Source organism: Thamnophis sirtalis, unplaced genomic scaffold (assembly GCF_051295495.1).
Source record: "Thamnophis sirtalis isolate CommonGarterSnake01/CBP01778 unplaced genomic scaffold, rThaSir2_p1.2 scaffold_8, whole genome shotgun sequence".
Taxonomy (NCBI): Eukaryota; Metazoa; Chordata; class Lepidosauria; order Squamata; family Natricidae; genus Thamnophis; species Thamnophis sirtalis.
In genome coordinates this window covers 24,812,584-24,833,250 of record NW_028261388.1, presented here as the reverse complement: position 1 = coordinate 24,833,250, position 20,667 = coordinate 24,812,584, and the positions used below count along the sequence as shown (strand labels likewise).

Sequence of the window (20,667 nt, the reverse complement as noted above, 5' to 3'; positions counted from 1 at the left end):
TTTTACAGCATTCAGAGTTTTAAAAGGTAATTCACACATTAAATACAAACTATATTAACAGTGACATTATTTGCTTTGCCTCTAACATTTCCCACACCATAATGAACTGTTTGTTCTGTTTTCCTTTAAAGGAATTAATTTTTTGGGGTATTTCCCTCATACTTTTTTTTTAATTAGCTGGCTGGACAGAATGATCAGCCTGAAAAAACTGCAGCATCATGTATTGGATATCACATGTTCAGTGTCACCCATAGATACAATTCCTTGTTCTTCTGAAAAATTACTTAAGAGGTCTTGGGTATTTATCATTGCAAGTTCTTCATCAGCAACAAAATTGGTTTCAGGAGCATAATCAGCCCCATTTAACTTTAGCAGCGGATGTTTGCTATTCTTTCTTTCAGTTTTTTTAATTGATGTTTTGCTCTGGCCACAACTGCTTCGAGGAGGCTGAAATGCTTTTTTTAGAGGTGGTGAAATAAATATGCAGATTGGCTTCACAGGTGGAGGGGAAGGGACTCGACTGAGCAGATCCATTGCCTTTCGTTTCTTACAGTTCTTTGGAGTTTCTTGAAAATCTGGTGTCACTTTTGCAGATCCAAGAGAAAAGGATGGTTTTATGTCTAACTTTCCAATGGTCAAAGGACTTTGATGTCTTAGTTCACTGTTGGGAATTGTAATCTTTAAAAGACAACAAAAATGATTATTTTTACTCACTAAAAACATTTGAATTAAATAATGTCTTTCTCTTTAAAATAACTTCCTACAAAGCAATTTTAGGAGATCTCTCTATCAGATATTTAAACGATCAGTATAAGACAGCAATCCTGGCCTACATGACCTGGAGATGTGTGTCTAAACTAGAATTCTCAGCAGTGACTATAGAAGATTACGAAATACCCTAAAATATTTTAGTTGAAATTCTTGATAGGAAATCCAATGAACATAGAATAATTTACTTTTGAACAGCATTTATAAAATTGTTCTTTTGCTAAACTTACTGCTTGTTTATTTCCTGCATCGCATTTCCAGGGAGGATCCAAACCACATTCTTTGGAAAAATTAAGTAAATGCAAGGGATCTGATTTTAGAAAATTCATGACTTTGCATTGTGCCTCTTTGCTAAAGCAGCCATCGTTCTACAAGACAAAAACAATATTTTTGTATTATAACTGCATTCTGGTAAAATATGGATATTATTATTTAATTCATATGGCCATCCACTTGACATACAACTCTGGGGCTTGAACAGCAACTTAAAAACAAAACAACAAAAATTGAAATAACACCTGTTATTTCAGGTGTAGTATCAATACATGTTTTATGAAATTATTTTAAGTATGCAACTAACACCTTATTTTTAAATGTCAGGAATTACCAAAAGAACGTATTATGATTGCTTGTAATGAAGTATATATGGTTGTCTTCAATAAAGGCAATTGGGTGTGGAATTTCTGTTGCTAAATGCCATGGCTTTAAAGCACTACCGCATGTGACCTCATTGCTTAGTGACACAATTTCAAGCACTTAAGAGATACTATTAATCAAATCAACATGGTTTCTTAAATGAGGACCTTACATGGTCACCATTTGTGAACTCCTGTTGGCTTTCCCATAGTTTTTACATATGACAAACTGGCAAGAAGGTTGTAATTGGTGGTTGGGTCACTTTGGGATACTGGGACACTGATATTGTGGGCATCAAGAACCTAGATGTGACCACAAAGACACTGCAACCAACAAATACAAGGGTCATCATAACTACCATTTGTTCTGCACTGTCGTAAGTTTAAATAGTTGTTGAATAAGTGGTTGTTAAATGAATCCTATTTGTAGGACTGCAGCATTTAGATTCATTTCCACAAAGGGGTTTTGGGAATGTGGAAGGTTGTAGAAAATTGATGAAGACACTGAAACCAATTGTGGAATGCTGTGTTTTAATCTGCATCACAAAAAAAAGTGACTACATGCACTGAATGTACTTAACTGCTCTTTAGAAATAACTTTACCTGAATAGCATTTTTAAATTCTTCGAATATTTCTTGGAGATGCTTTTCCTTTGGGTTTGAAGAAAATGCAGAAAGCTCTCCAGCAAATAGGGTGGGAATTTGTGATTTGAATTCAGGTCGCCACTGAAGATTGGTTGCAGAGATCAATGCATATGGAATGATTATATCTTCAATAGCAAACAACTTGAGATCTGTACATATCTGGATTGCTATTATATTATGATGTTCATCTGACAAATATACCAATGTAGAAAACCCTACATAAAAATGAAACATACAACTTATTATATTTAATATTAAATTTTACATTTTGGCCACGTTGAAGTTTAAAATTTTAAAATCCTCTACTCCTTGCTACCACAGATAGAAAATTATAATCTATTTGCATTAGGAATGCAAGGGATAAAAAAATAATCAGCAAGTCCTGTGATGCCTTTCCCCTCTAATGCATTTTGCCATCACTATCCAGTAATCCTACTGACCTGATCTTTAACTCAGCTGTTCATTAAGGATCACATTTTTTGTTTAGGAATGGACTGAAGAAGCAAATTGTTTCTGCCTGTTACTCCCAAATTCATCATATTACTATTTTTTAATTTCTACAAAATTGAAAGCTAAATACCGCAACTCCCACAATTTAAACGAAAACAATTGTGAAAAGTAATACAATAACAAACACAAGAAACCTAAAAATAACCCAACTCTTTTTTTATGTATAACACTATTGTGGCTTAAATTTTCAGCTATTATGAAACCCAATTTAAAGAAAGTAAACACACGCCCATGGAATATCACACATTTGTTAGATGGAGCTTGGTACAGTGAAAGGAGAAGGGAAAATATTACAAATCAGCACTTTCCTGATACACCATTAAAATATTAGGATTTGTAGATGGCAATTCTTGGTTTATATTGATGCAGGTCCATGATCACATTAACATTAATTGATTGATTTATATGGTGTCTATGATTTCTGTTCACAACTAGATGTAGACAGTTTTAATTTTCAATAAATATATATTGCAATTAATTTAAAATTTTAAAACCAGGTGATTTTTTGCCATTTGTTACATAAAGAAACTAAGGTAGAATGTATCCATTTTACCCAGAGGGTGAGGTGGGTTATTTCATCGCTTATGTGAAACTTCAAAGAAATTTTACAACTTCTACATTTCAGTTTGGGAGGGAAAAAAAAGACTTTAAAGATACCAACTTGGAATGCATATATAATTACTTATATATATATGTTATAAGTGTGATTACAATATGTAACATACCTGCTCTTTTTGTCAAGTAAACTACATATCCCACCAAATCCACTTCAGAACAAGGTGGTTGGAAGGAGGGCTCCATTAGTTTACCATATAGCAGACATTCCCTTGGTCTGTAAACTTGTAATAGACTTTCTTGAGAAACCTAATAGCATTATAGATAATAACATTATGAAAATTGCATAAAACTGTAGCTTAAGTAGCTCACTTTAAGTCTTAAAGAACACTTACTGGCAGTTGTAGATACTGGGTTTTCTTGGTAGCTGTTAACTGTACATTGCTGGTTTTCAACTTGCCTTTGGAGTGAGATGCAGATAACTGTAAAATTCTATATCGTCCTCCTTCCTTTAAGAGGCTACAAACATGTGAGGGTGGACGCCAGATGTTCAGTATAACTTCTAAAATTAGAATTAAAAATATAGATTGTATTTTGACAACATGGTGCATCTTTAAAAAAATATTCTTGCTGATCATTGACCATATATAGTCCTTAATTTAAAACCATTTGTTTATCAACCATTCAAAGTTATAATCGCACTGAAAAAAAAGTGATTTATGACCAGTCCTTGCCCAACTATCGGTGTCTTCATGGTCACATGATCAAAATTTGAGTGCTTGACAACTGGCATCCCAGCTGCAGCATCCCAGTCACCTAATCTCCATTTGTGACCTTCTTAGCTGGCTTCTGACAAGCAAAGTCATTGGGAAAAGCCAATTTGCTCAATGACTCTTTTAATGATGTATTGTTTTCGTGTTTGTAACTTGTTTGTCCTCCCTCCCCCTGAATTGTGAGCCGCCCTGAGTCCCCTCAGGGAAAAGGGCGGCATACAAATAAAGTATTAAAAAAAAAAGTCATAAAATCAAGTGTGTTTTGTGTAGTAATGGAAGTTCTGGTCCCAACTGAGGTCACCAAGTTGAGGCCTTCCTGTATTTTATTCTTAATAAACAAAAACTACACATAATATGCATATCTGCTACAGAAGATTTTAAATTTACTTTTAGAAATGTTACTATTTGCATAGTGCTACAGTTAAACTGTATCAAGAGGTGACAAACAATGAATTCAAATAAACAGGTTATATGAATAAAGCATTACTTAGATAATATATTATTACATTTTTTTACGGTCAGTATGTCTTTCAGAGCGGATTAAGAGCATATTTACCTTTTGAGTTTTCTTTTGTCCCATAATCTACAATTCGTAGTTTGATTATGTTGGATACATCCCTTCTGCAGGAGCTGTTTTTCTCTTGCTCAGCAGATTCCACAGCTTTCCTGAATTCTGCCTCTATCTGGGCTCTCCTTTTATCATTGACCATCTGCCTGTGACTATTCAAGGCTTTTAATTGATCTTCATTGAAAAAACCCTGCAATAAACAGTGGTAAAACTGAAACAGCTATGTAGATCTTAACAAAAACGAAACATAAAATAAGTCCCATTTCCATTATAACATGGAGAATTAAATATATGAACATGTTTGGCTATCAAATGTAATTTTTTTCCAGTTAAATCCTATACATATCTATTTAGATATAGGTAGAATCCGAATCAAAAATAGCTATTTGCCCATCAGTTTAAATTTCCTACTCAGTGAAAGAATCCAAATTAAAGTATCCTTGGGAGTAATAATCATTATTACTTTGACGGTCATTGTGCATGGGCAACACTAAAATGTCCAATAAGTGCTTTCTATTCTCATAATTAAAACATTTTTCAAATAGCCCCCTTGATGTGGAAAAGGGACTGTTTTTAGACTTCTTTTCCAATTAACTTTTCTTTTTATTAACCAATTCATGTTAATCTTCTGTTTTTAAAAACACAAATTAGAGTAAAGTGGTCATGACATAAATTCTTGTTAATTTTTTATTTGATAATGTTTATATAAGAATTTTGAACTTTTTTTGTAGAAAATGTTAAAGAATTTGACACATGGCACATTTTAAATTCTGCTTGGTCTACCATCCCTATATTCTTGAATAGGACTGGTCCATTAAACATAAAATAGTGAGGTCTACTCTTGAAGTATGACTGATTTACACAAGTGGAAAGTCTTCTAAAAACTATTGTTACTACTGTATACTTATTAAACTAATTATATTGCCAGCTATTGAAGTCTCTTGTTAAATTACTATGAAACCATACAAACAGAATGATAGCCACAAATATTAAAATCCAAATCATCAAAATATAGTAGCCTGTTTAAAAAATAATAATTTGGAGATATTTTAAAAACTTAGGTAAAAGTAAAGGTTCCCTTCGCACATATGTGCCAGTTGTTCCTGACTCTAGGGGGTGGTGCTCATCTCCATTTCAAAGCCGAAGAACCAGCTCTGTCCAAAAACGTCTCCGTGGTCATGTGGCCGGCATGTCTAAAAGCCGAAGGTGCATGGAATGCTGTTACCTTCCCACCAAAGGTGGTTCCTATTTTTCTACTTGCATTTTTACATGCTTTCGAACTGCTAGGTTGGCAGATGCTGGGACAAGTAACGGGAGCTCACTCCATTACGCAGCATTAGGGATTCAAACTGCCAACCTTTCTGATCGACAAGCTCAGCAACTTAGCCACTGATCCACTGTGTCCCTTTAAAAACCTAACAAAGAGATAAATTACCTTAACTCAGTAAAACTCTAACTCTAAATTCTGGAGTAGCTAAACAGAAGAATCAAGCCCAAGTCACTGATATGTAATCCAAAGCCTACAAAAGTTTAAAGATAATACCAATATTTTGTACTGAATTTAATGGATCTTACTTTTAAATCAAGTACTAATATTCTATCCAATCATGGCTACAAGAAAACAGACCTAAATTTATCATGGGCATTGAATTTATACAATAAAGCTCATACATTCATTTCAATAAGTAATACAATGAATCCTGTCTTTTCTTTTTTTCTCTTTCCTGTTAAGATTCAAAATATTATTGGAGCCAAATGCTAGATCTCTCATATAAAAGGGTTCATATATCATGCTGTTCATTTTAATTGTTATTGAACAACATTATACTTGGGTTCAGTTGTGGCATTCAGCCATAAAGCATGGTTCATAAACTATGTTAGGATTCAAAGAATACAAATCATTAATAGTAAGGGTTTAAGGGGAAAGTGTAATAATAGGGTTCTTGATTTTCAAGGAAACTGACCTATTTTGGACCTGGACTTTAAAAAAACATTAAGAAACTCAGAGCAATAGTAAAGTGGGATCTCATGGGAGGAGTTCAAGATGGGAGTTCCTAAAGGTGATATTGAAAGTACCAATAGACCAGCCAGTCTGACATCAATATACAAGATACGTTGATATCTGAGATGCTTTAGTGTGGATTCCTGCACTAAGCAGGGGGTTGAACTTAAATGGCTACCTCAAACAATGCATCTAAGCCCTCAAACATTTTTGTGTAGCAAATGAATTTAGTTATACATTTGTCTTCGTTAAATTTCCCAATATTTGTAACAATGGTTGAAATGTAGCTCTTTTAAAATATTAAATGAAATTTCTCTTAATTTTCACCATCTCTTTTTTGGGGGGTGGGAGTTTTTAATTCTGTCTTCCTGCTTCTCCCCACCTGTGTCTACTTTGCTTTATCCCCTTTATTCATTGTGTTTGTTTTTTAACTGGAGCCCTCTGGCAAAAAGGCAAAAAATTGTAGAATGACTATTTCTAGCATTGATTTTTTTAAAAAAAAAACTTACCTCCATATAAGATGGATCAGCAGAATTAATAATTGCTTCATAAAGCTCTGCACCATCTTGTAGACCACGTATCTGTTGCCTTGTTAGAGCATGGGATCGCAGTATTCTTTTGCCTTTATCTGTTTTAAAAATTAATGAGACATAAAATTAATATGTCTCAAATACCTATTGCTGTGAATTCCCAGTTAACAGTAATCAAATAGAACTGAACTTAAGGTGACTGTTAAATTTTTGAAAGGAAATTGTAACAAATCATGATAGGTTACAAAGGAAGCACCAGCAATTAATTTAAAATTACCATTCCAAATAACTTTGGTTTTTTCCTAAAAACAATAAAAATATATTTAATTTCTTGTGTTTATAACATCATTTAAAAACACACCCAAACAAGAACCAAACAGGATCACCCTATTTTAAAAAATACTGTTTAAATATCAAGAATTGGCAGAATTGAACATTTTCTCCACTATCTTTTAGACCTTCCATGAGCCTCCCATAACTATTGTTGTTAACTCTTGATATCAGTTCAGTCAAAACAACAAGCTATCTTCTTTGGCAGGTAGCTACTGCTTAAACAAGGAAGAAGCCAGACAGTCCAAACTCAAGTGTTCCCTCCACCTGTGGCTCACCCTTCTTCCCTGCAAAAACAGAAACTCTGACCACCTAATTTGTATCCCATAAACCTGTGTTATTTAGTATTCCAGCTCATCAGAAGGCTGATACCATATTTCTGCATCAAAATCAATTTATAACTTCAGTGGCACACAGTTTTCAATCTAATTTGAAATAATAACACCATTATGGTGGCAGATTACTATGTTCATAAACACAGTAGTAAACCCAATCAAGCACAGCAGTTAAACCCTATCTATGGAAGCTTGGTTTGAACATTGCATTCAGCAGGAACAAAGCTTGGTATGCTTTAGTAGGCTTAAATAGAAAATGATTCCGTCTGATATTGCTTCATATTTCATCATAGAAAAGACAACCTGCAGATCATTTATTGAATGTGAGGGTGCGATATTTATTTAAACAATTGGGTACATACAGTAGGGTATGATTCTGTTAATGCAATGAATTGTAAATCTGGTTTATAGTTAGGACAGAATTATTATTTTGGAGTGAGAAGTATTCTGAGGAAACCATTTCTAAAAGAGAAACGTTAACATTCATTCTATTTATGTACCATATTTTTGGAGCATAAGACGCACCAAGAGGCATTTTTTTTTAAAAAAAGTAGGTAGATAGATAAAGGGATAGAGAGAGAAATAGAGATAGATAGATAAATACAGTAGGTAAGCAGGGAGAGAGAGTGTAGGTAGGTAGGGGGATAGAGAGAAAGAAATAGAAATAGAAAGAGAGAGAAAGAAATACGGTACAGTAGATAGGTAGGGAAAGATGGTTCCACCACAAAATCGCGGAGGACAAAATCTCGCTCGACGAAAGCGCGCATTTGACGTCATCACAGCGCGACGAAAACATCGCGCTGTGATCGAAAAATGTAAAAATAAAGCGAAAACCTTACCCTAACCCCCCCAAACCTAACCCTAAACCTAACTCTAACCCTAACCCTTAACCTAACCGTTAACGTAACGCTAAACCTAACGCTAACCCTTAACCTAACCCTAAACCTAACGCTAACGCTCTAAACCTGACCCTAACCCTTAACCTAACCCTAACCCTAACCCTTAACCTAACCCTTACCTTTATGTGAATCGGCTTACTTTAATTTTATTTCAATTTTTAATTTTTTTCGTCGCGCTGTGATGACGTCACATGCGCGCTTTCGTCGAGCGCGATTTTGTCCTCCGCGCTTTTGACGGGTCACGGGGAAAGATAGAGTAGGTAGGTAGATAGAGGGATGGAGAGAGAGAGAGAGAGAAATACAGTAGGTAGGTAGGGAGAGAGAGGGGGTAGGTAGGTAGGTAGAGGGAGAGAAATACAGTAGGTAGGTAGGGAAAGAGAGAGGGGGTAGGTAGGTAGGTAGCTAGGTAGGCAGGCAGAGGAATAGAGAGAGAGAAATAGAAAGAGAGAGAAATGCAGTAGGTAGGTAGGGAGAGAGAGAGGGTAGGTAGGTAGGTAGATGTTTTCGGGTGTACTTATCCCTGTGCTGGAGAAGGAAATCATTGACAATCTGCAGCACATAAGACTTTGTTCCTGCTGGCACAGGACTTGATCCATGTAATTCTCAATCTGTTAAAGAGCTTTCCAAAAGGAAAAAAAAGTTTTTGCACTTTGCAATCCTCCCCCCCAATGGCCCGTTTTTCACGAAAACGGGCCAGTTTTTTTCAAATAAAAGGCATGAATAGCTTGGGGGGGGGCTTGCAGAATGGTGGGCCCCTCAAAAATGAGCAAAAAACAGCCCTTTTTTTTGTAAAAAAAAAATTGCATGCATAGCCTTATGGAGTGCTGCTGGTGGGACAAAAAAGGCCCATTTTTGCTCATTTCTGCCCTCCCCAGCCCCCAGGAGCTCTCTGAAAGCCTCCATAAGGCTATACACAGCCATTTTGGTGAAGGGGGCGGGCTTCAGGAGACAAAAAAATGCTGTATTCGATGTATAAGACGCACCCAGATTTTCAGCCTCTTTTTTGAGGAAAAAAGGTGCTTCTTATACTCCGAAAAATACAGTAACTGGAAGAATTAGTTTCTTAAAATCTGATATCATTTAAACATTATTGAATCAGTAATATTACTTTATAATATTCAGGCATATGCCAGAAGTGGATTGCTCCCGGTTTGGGCGAACGGTAATAGCGGCGGCAGGAAGCTCTGCCCACCCGCCCAGACGCTTCTGCACACGCACACGAGTGCACCCACAAACACAAACGAATCGGTAGTAAAAAAATTGGCAACCCACCACTGACATATACTATATGTGAGATATATTTCTATACTTAAGAAATGTAAATTTTTCAAAGCCTAAACATTTCACAGTAACTCAATCCTGTTTATAGGGGCTGGAATCAAATATAATTGAGAAGAGATATCAATAGTTTTCTAAACAGTTCTGATACACAAAGGTTGAACAGAACAGATAGGTTGTGTAGCAACTTTCATATTTCTCTATAAACAGACATTTTTGTTTTATTACATGGAAAATATTCTAAAAATTTAAAAATATAGGTGTATATTTTACCATCAGTCTCTTCAAATTTTGCTTGTATTTTTGCCAACAGTGCTTCTAATGTTTTCTGTCGATTTTCAGCAAATTTTGCAGCTTCTCTTTGTTCTGCTCGATTGTTACGAAACACACAGGACCCTGTTGATAGTTTTTCCATCCACTAAAATAAATATTTGTTGAAAATTAGGCCACACATATGACTTTAGATTTGCTTCTCAAATACCAGTAATTATGTATACATTGAGGGCTAATTAATATACTAAATTACCTGTAGAGGATAAATCCTTTGAACAATGACATCAATGCAACCAACAGTCCCACCATCACTAAACAATGAGCATAAAGGCAAAGAGAATGGCCGAGGATCACGATAATATCCTAATTTTGCATACCATCGAGCACGTCGAGTACTGTTAGCTGTAATCTAAAATAAAACAAGTACTTCTTTCAGAATACATTGTTGCAATGTAGCCTGATAGCCATGTAGAGTTTTAAACATATAGCACATCTTGTTATAGAGCAAATGTTAATTTCGGAGAAAGGGAATAAATTAGATCTGTCAATTGTAAGTGCAATAAAAGTAGTCTATACTAATCATTTTCAAATTGTGTACATTTTATTTATTTACTTGATTTCTATAGCTGCCCTTCTGACCAGTGACTCTGATTTTGCTGAAGATACTATGTTTGGTTTCAGGGAGGTGGGTATGTGATCTGGACACGGGATGTTGTCATCTGTCCCTTGTAATAGACAGATCCTTACCAAATGACCCTGGAACCACCTTTGCAAGGAAGTAGCCTTATTGGATCAGCCTGGTCCAGGTATCTATAGAACTCTATTTGGTTTCAGAGAGCATTTAGTTTTTCCCTCAGGATTTTATTTCTTAAACCAAGGCCTCTTGATTTGTTAATACTTTCAGGGAGGGTGCATGTAGGTGGATACCAAGTCATGATAAAAAATATCTCTTGAAGAGCGAGATGATTCCACAAGTTCTGAAAAATGGAGAAACATCTGCTATTCAAGAGACCATCCTTGGGCCCAATCAATCTGGACAGCTTTCATCAGTCTCCAACCTTCAGAGAAGGTTGCTCAGGTGGTGTTCAACTTCCAGATTCAGAGAACTCTGGAAGAAGTAGATTATCTGGACTCTTTGGGGCTTTAGAAATGGGTTAAGTACAGAGATGGTTTTTGTTGTGCTGGTCAATGATCTAGTCAAATTTAGGATGCGGTAGTGATTCATCCTGACTCTCCTTGATGTGTCAGGAGTCTTCAATATATCACCACCCTCCAGGCCTTCCGCAAAGCCCTTAAAACCTGGCTGTTCCGACAGGCCTGGGGCTAAAGAGCTGTTGCCCCCGTCTCGAATGGTATGACTGTTGTGTGTTTTTAAATTATGCATTTATGTTTTGTTTTATTTTTTGTCTGTACCCCCTTCCCTGATTTGAATTGTGAGCCGCCCTGAGTCCCCTTCAGGGGAAAAGGGCGGCATACAAATATAATAAATCAAATCAAATCAATCAAACCATACCCTTCCAAGATCAGTAAAATGAGGACCCAGATTGTTGGGGACAATATGTTGACTCTGCAAACCATTTATGGAGGGCTGTTAAAGCACTATGAAGTATATAAGTCTAATTGCTATTGCTTTTTTACTGTAATATTTGTTTCTCCCCTAAGCATTTGGGTCTAGTCAAATGAGTTATCTATGGTTAGTGATTTATCATGTTTGGTTGACATTTTATAATTGGATTGTTTTTTAACACTATATAGTCCCCCCCCCCCCTGATTGTTTTCATTCTGCACAGTTCATATGTTTGAGTTCAATGCCCTATAAATAGGTAAGTAAATAAAAGGATTTGTAAGCGACTCAAATTATAGACACTTACATAATGTTTCACTTTAAAGGGGTGGGGGGAGCTACCTGACCTAGAGACCTACAACTCTGAAAGGAAAATAAAAAAAGAAGAGACAACTATGCAGAAATGTTTATCATTGTCCATTCTACAACAATATATAAAAGTCATTTTAAAATACAATCATACCACAGGTTATAAATGTACCTTTAACATCAGAGTTTCTGGTGCTTCTAAAGGAGTGCTTGCATCCTGAGATCCCACAAGTTCTGCTCCATGTACAACAATTTTCTGGCCAACTGTAAGCTTCTGCCTAGATAATAGTGACTGAAGAGGAGGATCCAAGACTGCCCTAATTCCATACCAACCATCTGTAACTTCAATGATTGCTACTTCTTTTTTATTGTCCTCAGTGGTGCTTTTGCTGTCGGCACTGTGAGGCATATTTGTGCTAAGTGATATAATTTTAGAGATGCACAGTATGATTGTTTTTCCAGCAACATCATCTCTTTCTGTTATTCTTTTGATGGCTGATCGTTGACTTTTATCCACTTCTATATCATACCTTTAAAAAATTGAACACATATTTCAAATTGAATTTGGATGTTTTTGAGAAGTAATTATCTTGCTAAGTAATACCACTTAATTTAAGGAGTAAACAACAGTCTCATTTGAAAGCAGAGCGGTAATTAAGGCTATACAGACACAAAGTAAAATTCAGGTCATTTTCCCAAATCTTAATTTTAATATTTACCTGAACTTTAGCTGAAGTAATACTCCTTCTGGTGTCAAACATTTACTGGCAAAATGCAGTGGAAATGCAACCTCCATAGCTGCCAGTTTCCATACAATCCACTTATAATGGTTATAAACCCAGGCTTTGGAAATTAGATTGGGATCTACACCAGGCGTGTCACACAAAGCCCTGCACAAAAAATTAGAAAATTTATCAAACTATTGGAGGATAAAGCCTGAGTTTCAACATGGAAAAGACAATAATAACATCATAATTCAACTTTTTAAATGCATGTTTTGAAAAAAATGATAAATAAAAACACAGCCTAGACTCCATAGCATAGAAGCTAAGAAATGTCCTGTGGAGTTTCTTCGTGTTACCTCTTGCTTTAATACTTTTCACATTTAAACTCTAAATCACTACAGGCAACTACACATATTTATCTTATAAAATTCTATATTTTAGTCAAAACACAATGAAAAATAATTTTAAAAAGAATTGGATGTGCTAAGATTAAGAGAAAATACTGCAGTTAGGATGTAGAAGACTATGAATGTAAAAGAGAGGTACTTGATAGAACTCAAAGTAGAGTGACGGACATGGAAGAAAGTAGATGTCAGGTTTGGATGTAAATTGCAAATTCTGTGAATCACAGAACCTGTGCTGGAAATATATTTCAAAAAGATTAATGGATTTGCACGCACGCATGCACGCGCACGCACACACACACATGCATATATGCTAGGTGGAAAAGGGTTCTGCATGTGATAAAGCATGAACAAAGAAGTGTGCTTATTATTTTCCTTTACATGAACCTAGAGATCATATATTTCAATGAAAAAATAAGTTTTGTAAAATATTTTAGTAAGAAGGAAAGGCATGCAGCAATACTTGTAACTGATATTAGTAATATTAATGATCTAGTCAAATTACTAAATAAAAAGGTGCATTTATTTGGATATTAAGGATATTTGCTTCCTCCCCCCCCCCCCCGAAACAAAATAATGAGTTCTAGTCTTCTCTTAGACATGACAGCTAGCTGAGTGATTTTGGACCAGCCACTTTCTTTTAGCAAAGCCCAACACACCTCACAGGGTGGTTGTTATGGGGAAAATAGGGGAGAACATTGTGCATCCGGGCTTGAACTGTATAAAACAAAGGCAGAATATAAATCTAATAATAAGTAAGCAAGCAAAACCCTACCTTATACTGAGCCAAAATACTGATACTACGGTTGCTCAGTAACTTTACTGAATAAACATTTCAACTTGTAGCTGCCATTCAGAGACCAAGTGGGGTCAAGATTTTCCTTATGACCTATAAGACCCTAAACAAATTCTTAGCTGATTACTTTCACCATTAGTGATCTGGTCAATCCCTGAAATACTCAGAAGTATCATGTGTGCCATGAGAACCACAGAATGCCATCTAGAAATGCTACAGTCATTTCTAAACAGGTTTTTCATGCAGGTATGAGCATATTTTGAAATATTCTCTTTTAAGTATATGAGGTTTCTCTTTCACATGACTAAAAAATATCTTTGCTTTCAACCAGGACTTTCTGTAGAAATGTTAAATGGCTTTTTGATGCTGGATTAAATGTAAACAGTGTGTTAATCTTATAGTTTTTTAGAGAGAGAAATAAAAACCAACTTTTTAATTTTAAACAAACAGCTTCTGCATTGTCCTGGTACTGAGAAATATAAACCTTTCTGGCATATTTAATAACATATTACATACTCATGGATACATTTCCTGAACATCATACCAAAAGAATTCTTCTTTTCCGGCCTTTCCCTCATCATTAGGAATAATATATCCTCCATCAGCCAACTGTATTCCATGGTCTTCTAGAAAATATTTTTTACTGAAAAAATCCTGGATGAGAAATTGAAAATCTTCTGCGTTTGTGCTATTAATTTTTATGCACTGCTTGGAAACGCCAAAAGCATACAACTGCAAGGATAAAAGGCAGACAGAATATTTTAGTATTATTAAATACATATATGCTCAATATATAGTTACTAACAAATTATGAATGATACTTCTCAGCATATTTCTCAAAACAAGAAATTACAACTATAAGTCCAGATATTGTATTACAGATATTTAGTATCTGTAATACAATAATATTGATCTCTAGAAACAAAACTTTATAACTTCTTTGGCTAATTTAAATTAATTATTCAAAAGGTAAAGTGCAAAATATTCAAAAAACAAAAATTCAAAATAATCAGATCCCTGGATTTAAGTAGCTTTGACATTTAGGTAGGATCTTTTAGATGCATTGCAGAAATCTAATAGTCATTCGCATCTTATGAAATAATAGAAAATGACAAAAAAATCCACCTCAGGTTTAGGCATTATGTTGATGGGTAAATACAACTAAAGCATTGATTGGTTTTCATGCATAGAACATGGTCCTAGTCATATATGATAAATTATATATTATTCATATAGGAACAAACTGCAGGTAGCTTTGGTTAATTCGTTTCCCCTTCAGTTTCTCTCCCAAGACTGGGAAAAGGAGAAAGATTTTAGAAACTTTTATTCAAGTTCAGCATCACTGAATTTAATAGTTAAATCTGAATTAGGATAAAACTGTAGTTAATATTACTTGAAATCTCCATGTTCAGAACAAAATATATGACTACATATTGTCATAAACAATAATTAATCCAGATTAATCAAAATTAGAAGAAAAAATATCCTCAGGATTGTGAACAAAAAAGAAAGAATATCATTTGAAATTACCCAAGTTCAGAACAAAATATACAATAACCATATTGTCACCAATAATTAATCCAGATTAATCCAAATTAAAAGCAAAAAGTGATCTCCTCGGGACTGCAGATAAAAAAAGAAAGAGTAAGAAACATACATCTGAAACTTGGGTATGTAACATTGTATAGTTTTTAATATATCAAAATCAGATCAATATGCCACTTGGTATATTAGGAATGTTAATATTATTTTCCTCTTGAAAGAAAATGAAGAGGGGGAAAAAAGAGGATGAGAAAAAATGATGGAGATGGGGAAATTGGTTACATACATACTATATATACTGTAAGTCTTATGCTTCAAAAATATTAAAAATAAAGAATAGAAAGATATTAATCAAAATTAAGGAAGAAAATAATGGATATATATATTTGTACATAGAATAATATATATATGTCTATACTATACTATATGTATATGTATATATATATGTATATATATATATAGTATTCTATATACAAAATGGTGCGGAAGATAGCATAATGTACCAAAAAATAAGTTAAAACTAACTATGTTAGCACAGGTTCCAGCACAGGTTCCAACTATGTTGTTGGAACCGGACATATAATTCTAAAATATTTCTAATCGTATAGACTTGAAATAAAACAAATAAGGTGTGCGTAGTTTTGTTACAGATTGCTGCTTAATTACAATTGTAATTACATTTCAAGTGCAATGTATATTGTGCACTAATTTAGCTTCTGTGAGGAGCACTTATGAAGAAACAATAAAAAGCCAAAGAAATCTGTATTATGGTGGGGTTTTGTATTGTCACTAAATCTGTGCTACTTTAATTTTGATATATCACCATCACTAAAATTAGTATCTTTGTTTACAAAAAATGAGAAATATACCCACAGAGTCATCAGAAAAATGATTAAATGAAATTAATCTGTAGCTATCATCTACGGCAGTTATTGATCAATGGCTATAATAAGTGTTATGTGAATAATTGTGTTACTTTTACTTACTTTTTGTGCAAACATCCAATCAAACTATAAAGTCTCCTAGCAACTGGACTGGACAAAATGAGAGGTTTTTTTCAACTTCAGCACACAATAAGTATTAAAATACTTATTATAGTATACCACCTTTAAACCATGAAAAAACTTGTATTTTCTAAAACAAGTTACCAAAGTTTCCAGACAAGATGAAATGCAAATTTTAGTTTATATATTCAATTTCTTAAGATTCCAAAGAGGTTGTATATGCACAGACAGGATAATTTTTAATTGTAAGCTTTTTAAAAGATACTGTGCTTACCTGTTCACTGGAATAAAAGTCAGGCAATTTCTCTTTGACTGAAGCTTTTAAGGGAATTCTGCAAAGACCAGAAGATCTTTTTACAAGGTACAAGCTGCCTGGTTGTGGATGAATTATTTGATCTTGTTTCTTTGTAATTCTCATTTGTTGTAAATTTCTGGCATACTGAAGATATGTTGTCATTTTTGTTATATCTGCCAAAGTATTAATGAAATCATAGCTATTTTAATTTAAATCAGAAAGTTCAAACTTGCCTAAGATAGCAACACTGAATTCTATTTAGTGCAGATCACATATGGACTATTTATGAACAAGAGATTATAAGAGACATATTGCCCTTATTTCAGCACCAACATTGTTAGTGAATAAGCTATTTCTGTAATTTTTACATATCTGAGTTAGTTTTGTAACAATGCATGTATTTTTAAAAAATCCATGGTAAAAAGATCCTTAATTAATAGGAGAGATATACTTGAGTAGTATTATAAATTTTCAAAGAGTAAATAAAATTGTATATAACTGAAATTCCCCAGTCTAGAGATGGCATTATATAAAAATTAGGAAAAGAAATTATAAGATTGTCAAGTCATAACAAATCATAACATTTGTGAATTTGCTATCTATAACTGTTGTGTATTTTCATAACTAGAAGTCTAATTGTTATTTTGTATACAGAAGATATCCAATTAGATTATAGTCAGCATTATTTCTATATTTGTTTCTTAAATGGTATTTTTTGTTATAATAAGAGTTTTAGACAATATATCTGACCTGGCAATAATTAATAAGTAGGAAAAAATGAAATTGTTCAGCTTAAACTCTGATTTATAAAACAAAATTAAAGTACATGGTGTTAAAGATATTAGATGGGTATAAAACAGATCTCATATCTAACTTTCAAAGGTCTGCAACATAGAATATGTTCAACTGTATATTGAATTTTTATAGAAATTGTTACGAACATAATAAACATTGCATACATGCCAAAATAAAAACAAGAATGAGGTATCAAATGTACCTTGAACTATTTTATTACATCCAGAATCCAAAACTGATATTCGTGCAAAATTATCTTTTTCTGATTCAATGAAGGTTTTGTTAATTTCTTGTGTGTTATATTCTTCCATTTTGTTGATACTTTTGCAACTGAATGAGCAATGGTCTTTGACATTACTTATTTCACCTTCTGAAGTTCTTGATTTTATTTTAAAAGGAGGCACAAAGATCTTGGTAGTTTTTTTCCCTGAATAATGATTGTGTGTTTTGTTTTCCTCATTTACGATTATTCCAAACTGAGCCAATGACCTAACTGAAGACTGCTCTGAAAAACCACTGGACTTAGATCCTTTCATAACTTGTTGTGGAAAACTAAAATTTGGATTCAGTACTTTTTGTCGTTCATTTGCAGAACTGAAGGAATAAAAACATTTTTATAAGACTGAATGAAAGACTAACAAGAATTATTTTTATGTTCCCTCTAGGAAAGTCATTCAGTTAAGCTGCCATGTATTGCACACATACTTAATTTACTGGTAATTTACTTATATTAATACTGAATAATAATTTAGTAGTTTCCAGAATAATGTTACAAAGATTATCTAATGCAATTTTAAAAATAATACTGCTGTGCATTGCCCAATTTCCTTAGTTGAGATGAGTGGCTACATGACTATTAAATGAAATGAAAACCAAAGATATTTGCTACCTTATTTATATTTTTGTGGCTTTATTATATCTTTTGATGGTTTACAAATTACAAATTATATAATTAGAATAAACTTCAGTAAATCAAATGGAACTATGCTTCCTTGAATCACTTTTTCTACACTGATTTTGCTACTATGATCTAGAAAATTCAATCTAGTTAGCTAAGATTTTTCCAAAACTCTCAACTACTGCTTTAGATCATTGGGCAAAGTTTTGGACAAAGTATAAATAACTTATGTTAAGGAAAAATTAAACCTAAAATGAAATGACAGTCTACCCTTACCTAAATGAGCCACAGATGACAGGTTTTAAAGAGATCTTGTTGGATATTATTTTTCTGTCATTTATTATACCTAAATAAAAATAAGTTCTATGAATCAAATGACATTTAAAAGAATATGGATTTCTATGTTTATGATAAAAATTAGTTTTAGCTGAGTTTTAAAAAATTATCTCATGAACATTTTTGGAAGAATTAAGTTTGTACTAATTTGAATAACATGTCAAGTATTGTATAACTTAATCACTACTATGCCTTCTGCAAATAACTGGATGTAGAATAACTGGTATGTGGATGTATAACTGCTTTCCACCAGCTTCCATTTATTGAGATAAGCTTTTAGAAAGGTGAGAACAATTATAGACTATTATTCTACAAGCAATAGCAAGATCCTTGGGGTTCCTACGATAAGTTACTCTATGCCTGATATAATTGCAAAAAACTTTTAGACAAGTGAATATGGTTGTAGTTTTTTTTATTATGCCCGCTCTGGCACAATTATAAAATTAATCTGAATCACTGCTCACATATCTATATTAAAGACTGCATTTATTGCTATGGGAACATGGCTTTTCTCAGAGTTCTGGAATATAGCTTGTTCTTATATGCAAAGGATATATTTGATCACCAAAGAAAAGAAAATACCTCATCTCTTGTCTATACATGAAAAGTGTTCATCTGCCAAAGCTCTGTGATAGTGTAATAATATAATATGGAAATACTATTACCATCACAAAGATCACTCAATTTTGAATGAGTTGAAGTTTCTGAATGGATTTGAAAGGCTACCTCACACAAAGTAAATTACAGTAATCAAGCCGATAAGTAATAAAATCATATCTTTATCAGTATATCCTGTGCCAGAAAAGGTCACAAACTATACCAGCCAGAACTAGACCAAGTCCTCTTGGTCATGTTTTACACCTTCTCTTCAAGCAGCAGACCCTCAGAGTGCATATTATTTCTCTCTGGGAGACCACACTCCCACCAACTTTGAAATTCCTAATAAAATAAGAAATAAGTGATTCCAAAGAATATATTTATTACTGCTCAAATGTTCTGATAACTACATTGTATTTATTACTGCAGATTACAGAACATATTATCAAGCAACAACTCCAAGTCTTGTGGGGGGGGGGGAGTGGTGAGTTATGCGGGAAACTCTTAACAGCCTTTAGTTCTCCACTATTATTCAGAGATAAGATCCTACTTCTGAAGTTGGGCTTTGGGAAATAGTGACTGCTGCAATTGTACTAGCTTCTTTTCTCCATAGCAGTTTCCCTAACCAGGCCTGTGGACAAACTGATGATGTTTTCTCAGACTTAGGTAATTGGGAGACTTCAATTTGTTATTGCTCAAATTATGAGGGTTTGGAATTTCACAGCAACCATGACAACTGTAATCCTTGGTCTGATTCATTCCATAGAGGTCACACAATGTTTTTTTTTTTAATCTTAGAGCGTTTATTATGTTATCTGAAGGATAGTAACACCTGTCACCTGCTATAGTTAGATTACTCTCAAGATGGCCTGCAATTTTCTGGTACTATTCCCGCTCCCATAGCTGGGACCCCTGAATAGTTTGCTCATATGCCTAATGGACTCTTAGTTTTCAGAGCATTTGGAGATTTAAGGTTAAGGTTAAGATGGAAAGTTCAATTAAGGCTTTAGTCATCACTTGGAATGAGCATGTAACAAGAACCCTGGATCAATCTTCACTTTTTACCCAGTAGTCCCTCACTCAATATCCAAAACAAGAAAAATATGCAGGCATTATAAAACACACAAGAAAAGAAATGGAGTACCAATGAAGAAAATATGTATGCATCTTTGAGATGACTTACATAGACTGAAAAACAAAAATTACCATAAGGAGAAGATTTGAAAGGTGATCTACTGGATTTTTCAGATTGTTCAAATTCAGGCAGCAGTTTTCTTTTAATAGGAGGTTGTCCTGAAAAA

At 33.9% G+C, this 20,667-nt stretch overlaps 1 protein-coding gene across 1 annotated transcript in view; it reads right to left on the bottom strand.

Annotated features, from left to right (window-relative positions):
- Position 1: 1 nt before the first annotated feature.
- Positions 2–20,667, bottom strand: part of BRCA2 (BRCA2 DNA repair associated) — a 42,163-nt gene continuing 21,497 nt past the window's right edge. Inside the window, exons 13-26 of the mRNA XM_087721285.1 lie at positions 20,573–20,659; positions 16,720–16,913; positions 14,444–14,631; positions 12,694–12,864; positions 12,147–12,504; positions 10,355–10,510; positions 10,102–10,246; positions 6,966–7,084; positions 4,443–4,644; positions 3,509–3,675; positions 3,284–3,422; positions 2,007–2,263; positions 999–1,136; positions 2–678 (exon numbers count right to left, since the gene is read on the bottom strand). Coding sequence (XP_087577411.1) covers positions 217–678; positions 999–1,136; positions 2,007–2,263; positions 3,284–3,422; positions 3,509–3,675; positions 4,443–4,644; positions 6,966–7,084; positions 10,102–10,246; positions 10,355–10,510; positions 12,147–12,504; positions 12,694–12,864; positions 14,444–14,631; positions 16,720–16,913; positions 20,573–20,659 — 2,783 coding nt within the window. The 3' untranslated portion in view covers positions 2–216. The remainder of the gene's footprint in view (positions 679–998; positions 1,137–2,006; positions 2,264–3,283; positions 3,423–3,508; positions 3,676–4,442; positions 4,645–6,965; positions 7,085–10,101; positions 10,247–10,354; positions 10,511–12,146; positions 12,505–12,693; positions 12,865–14,443; positions 14,632–16,719; positions 16,914–20,572; positions 20,660–20,667) is intronic.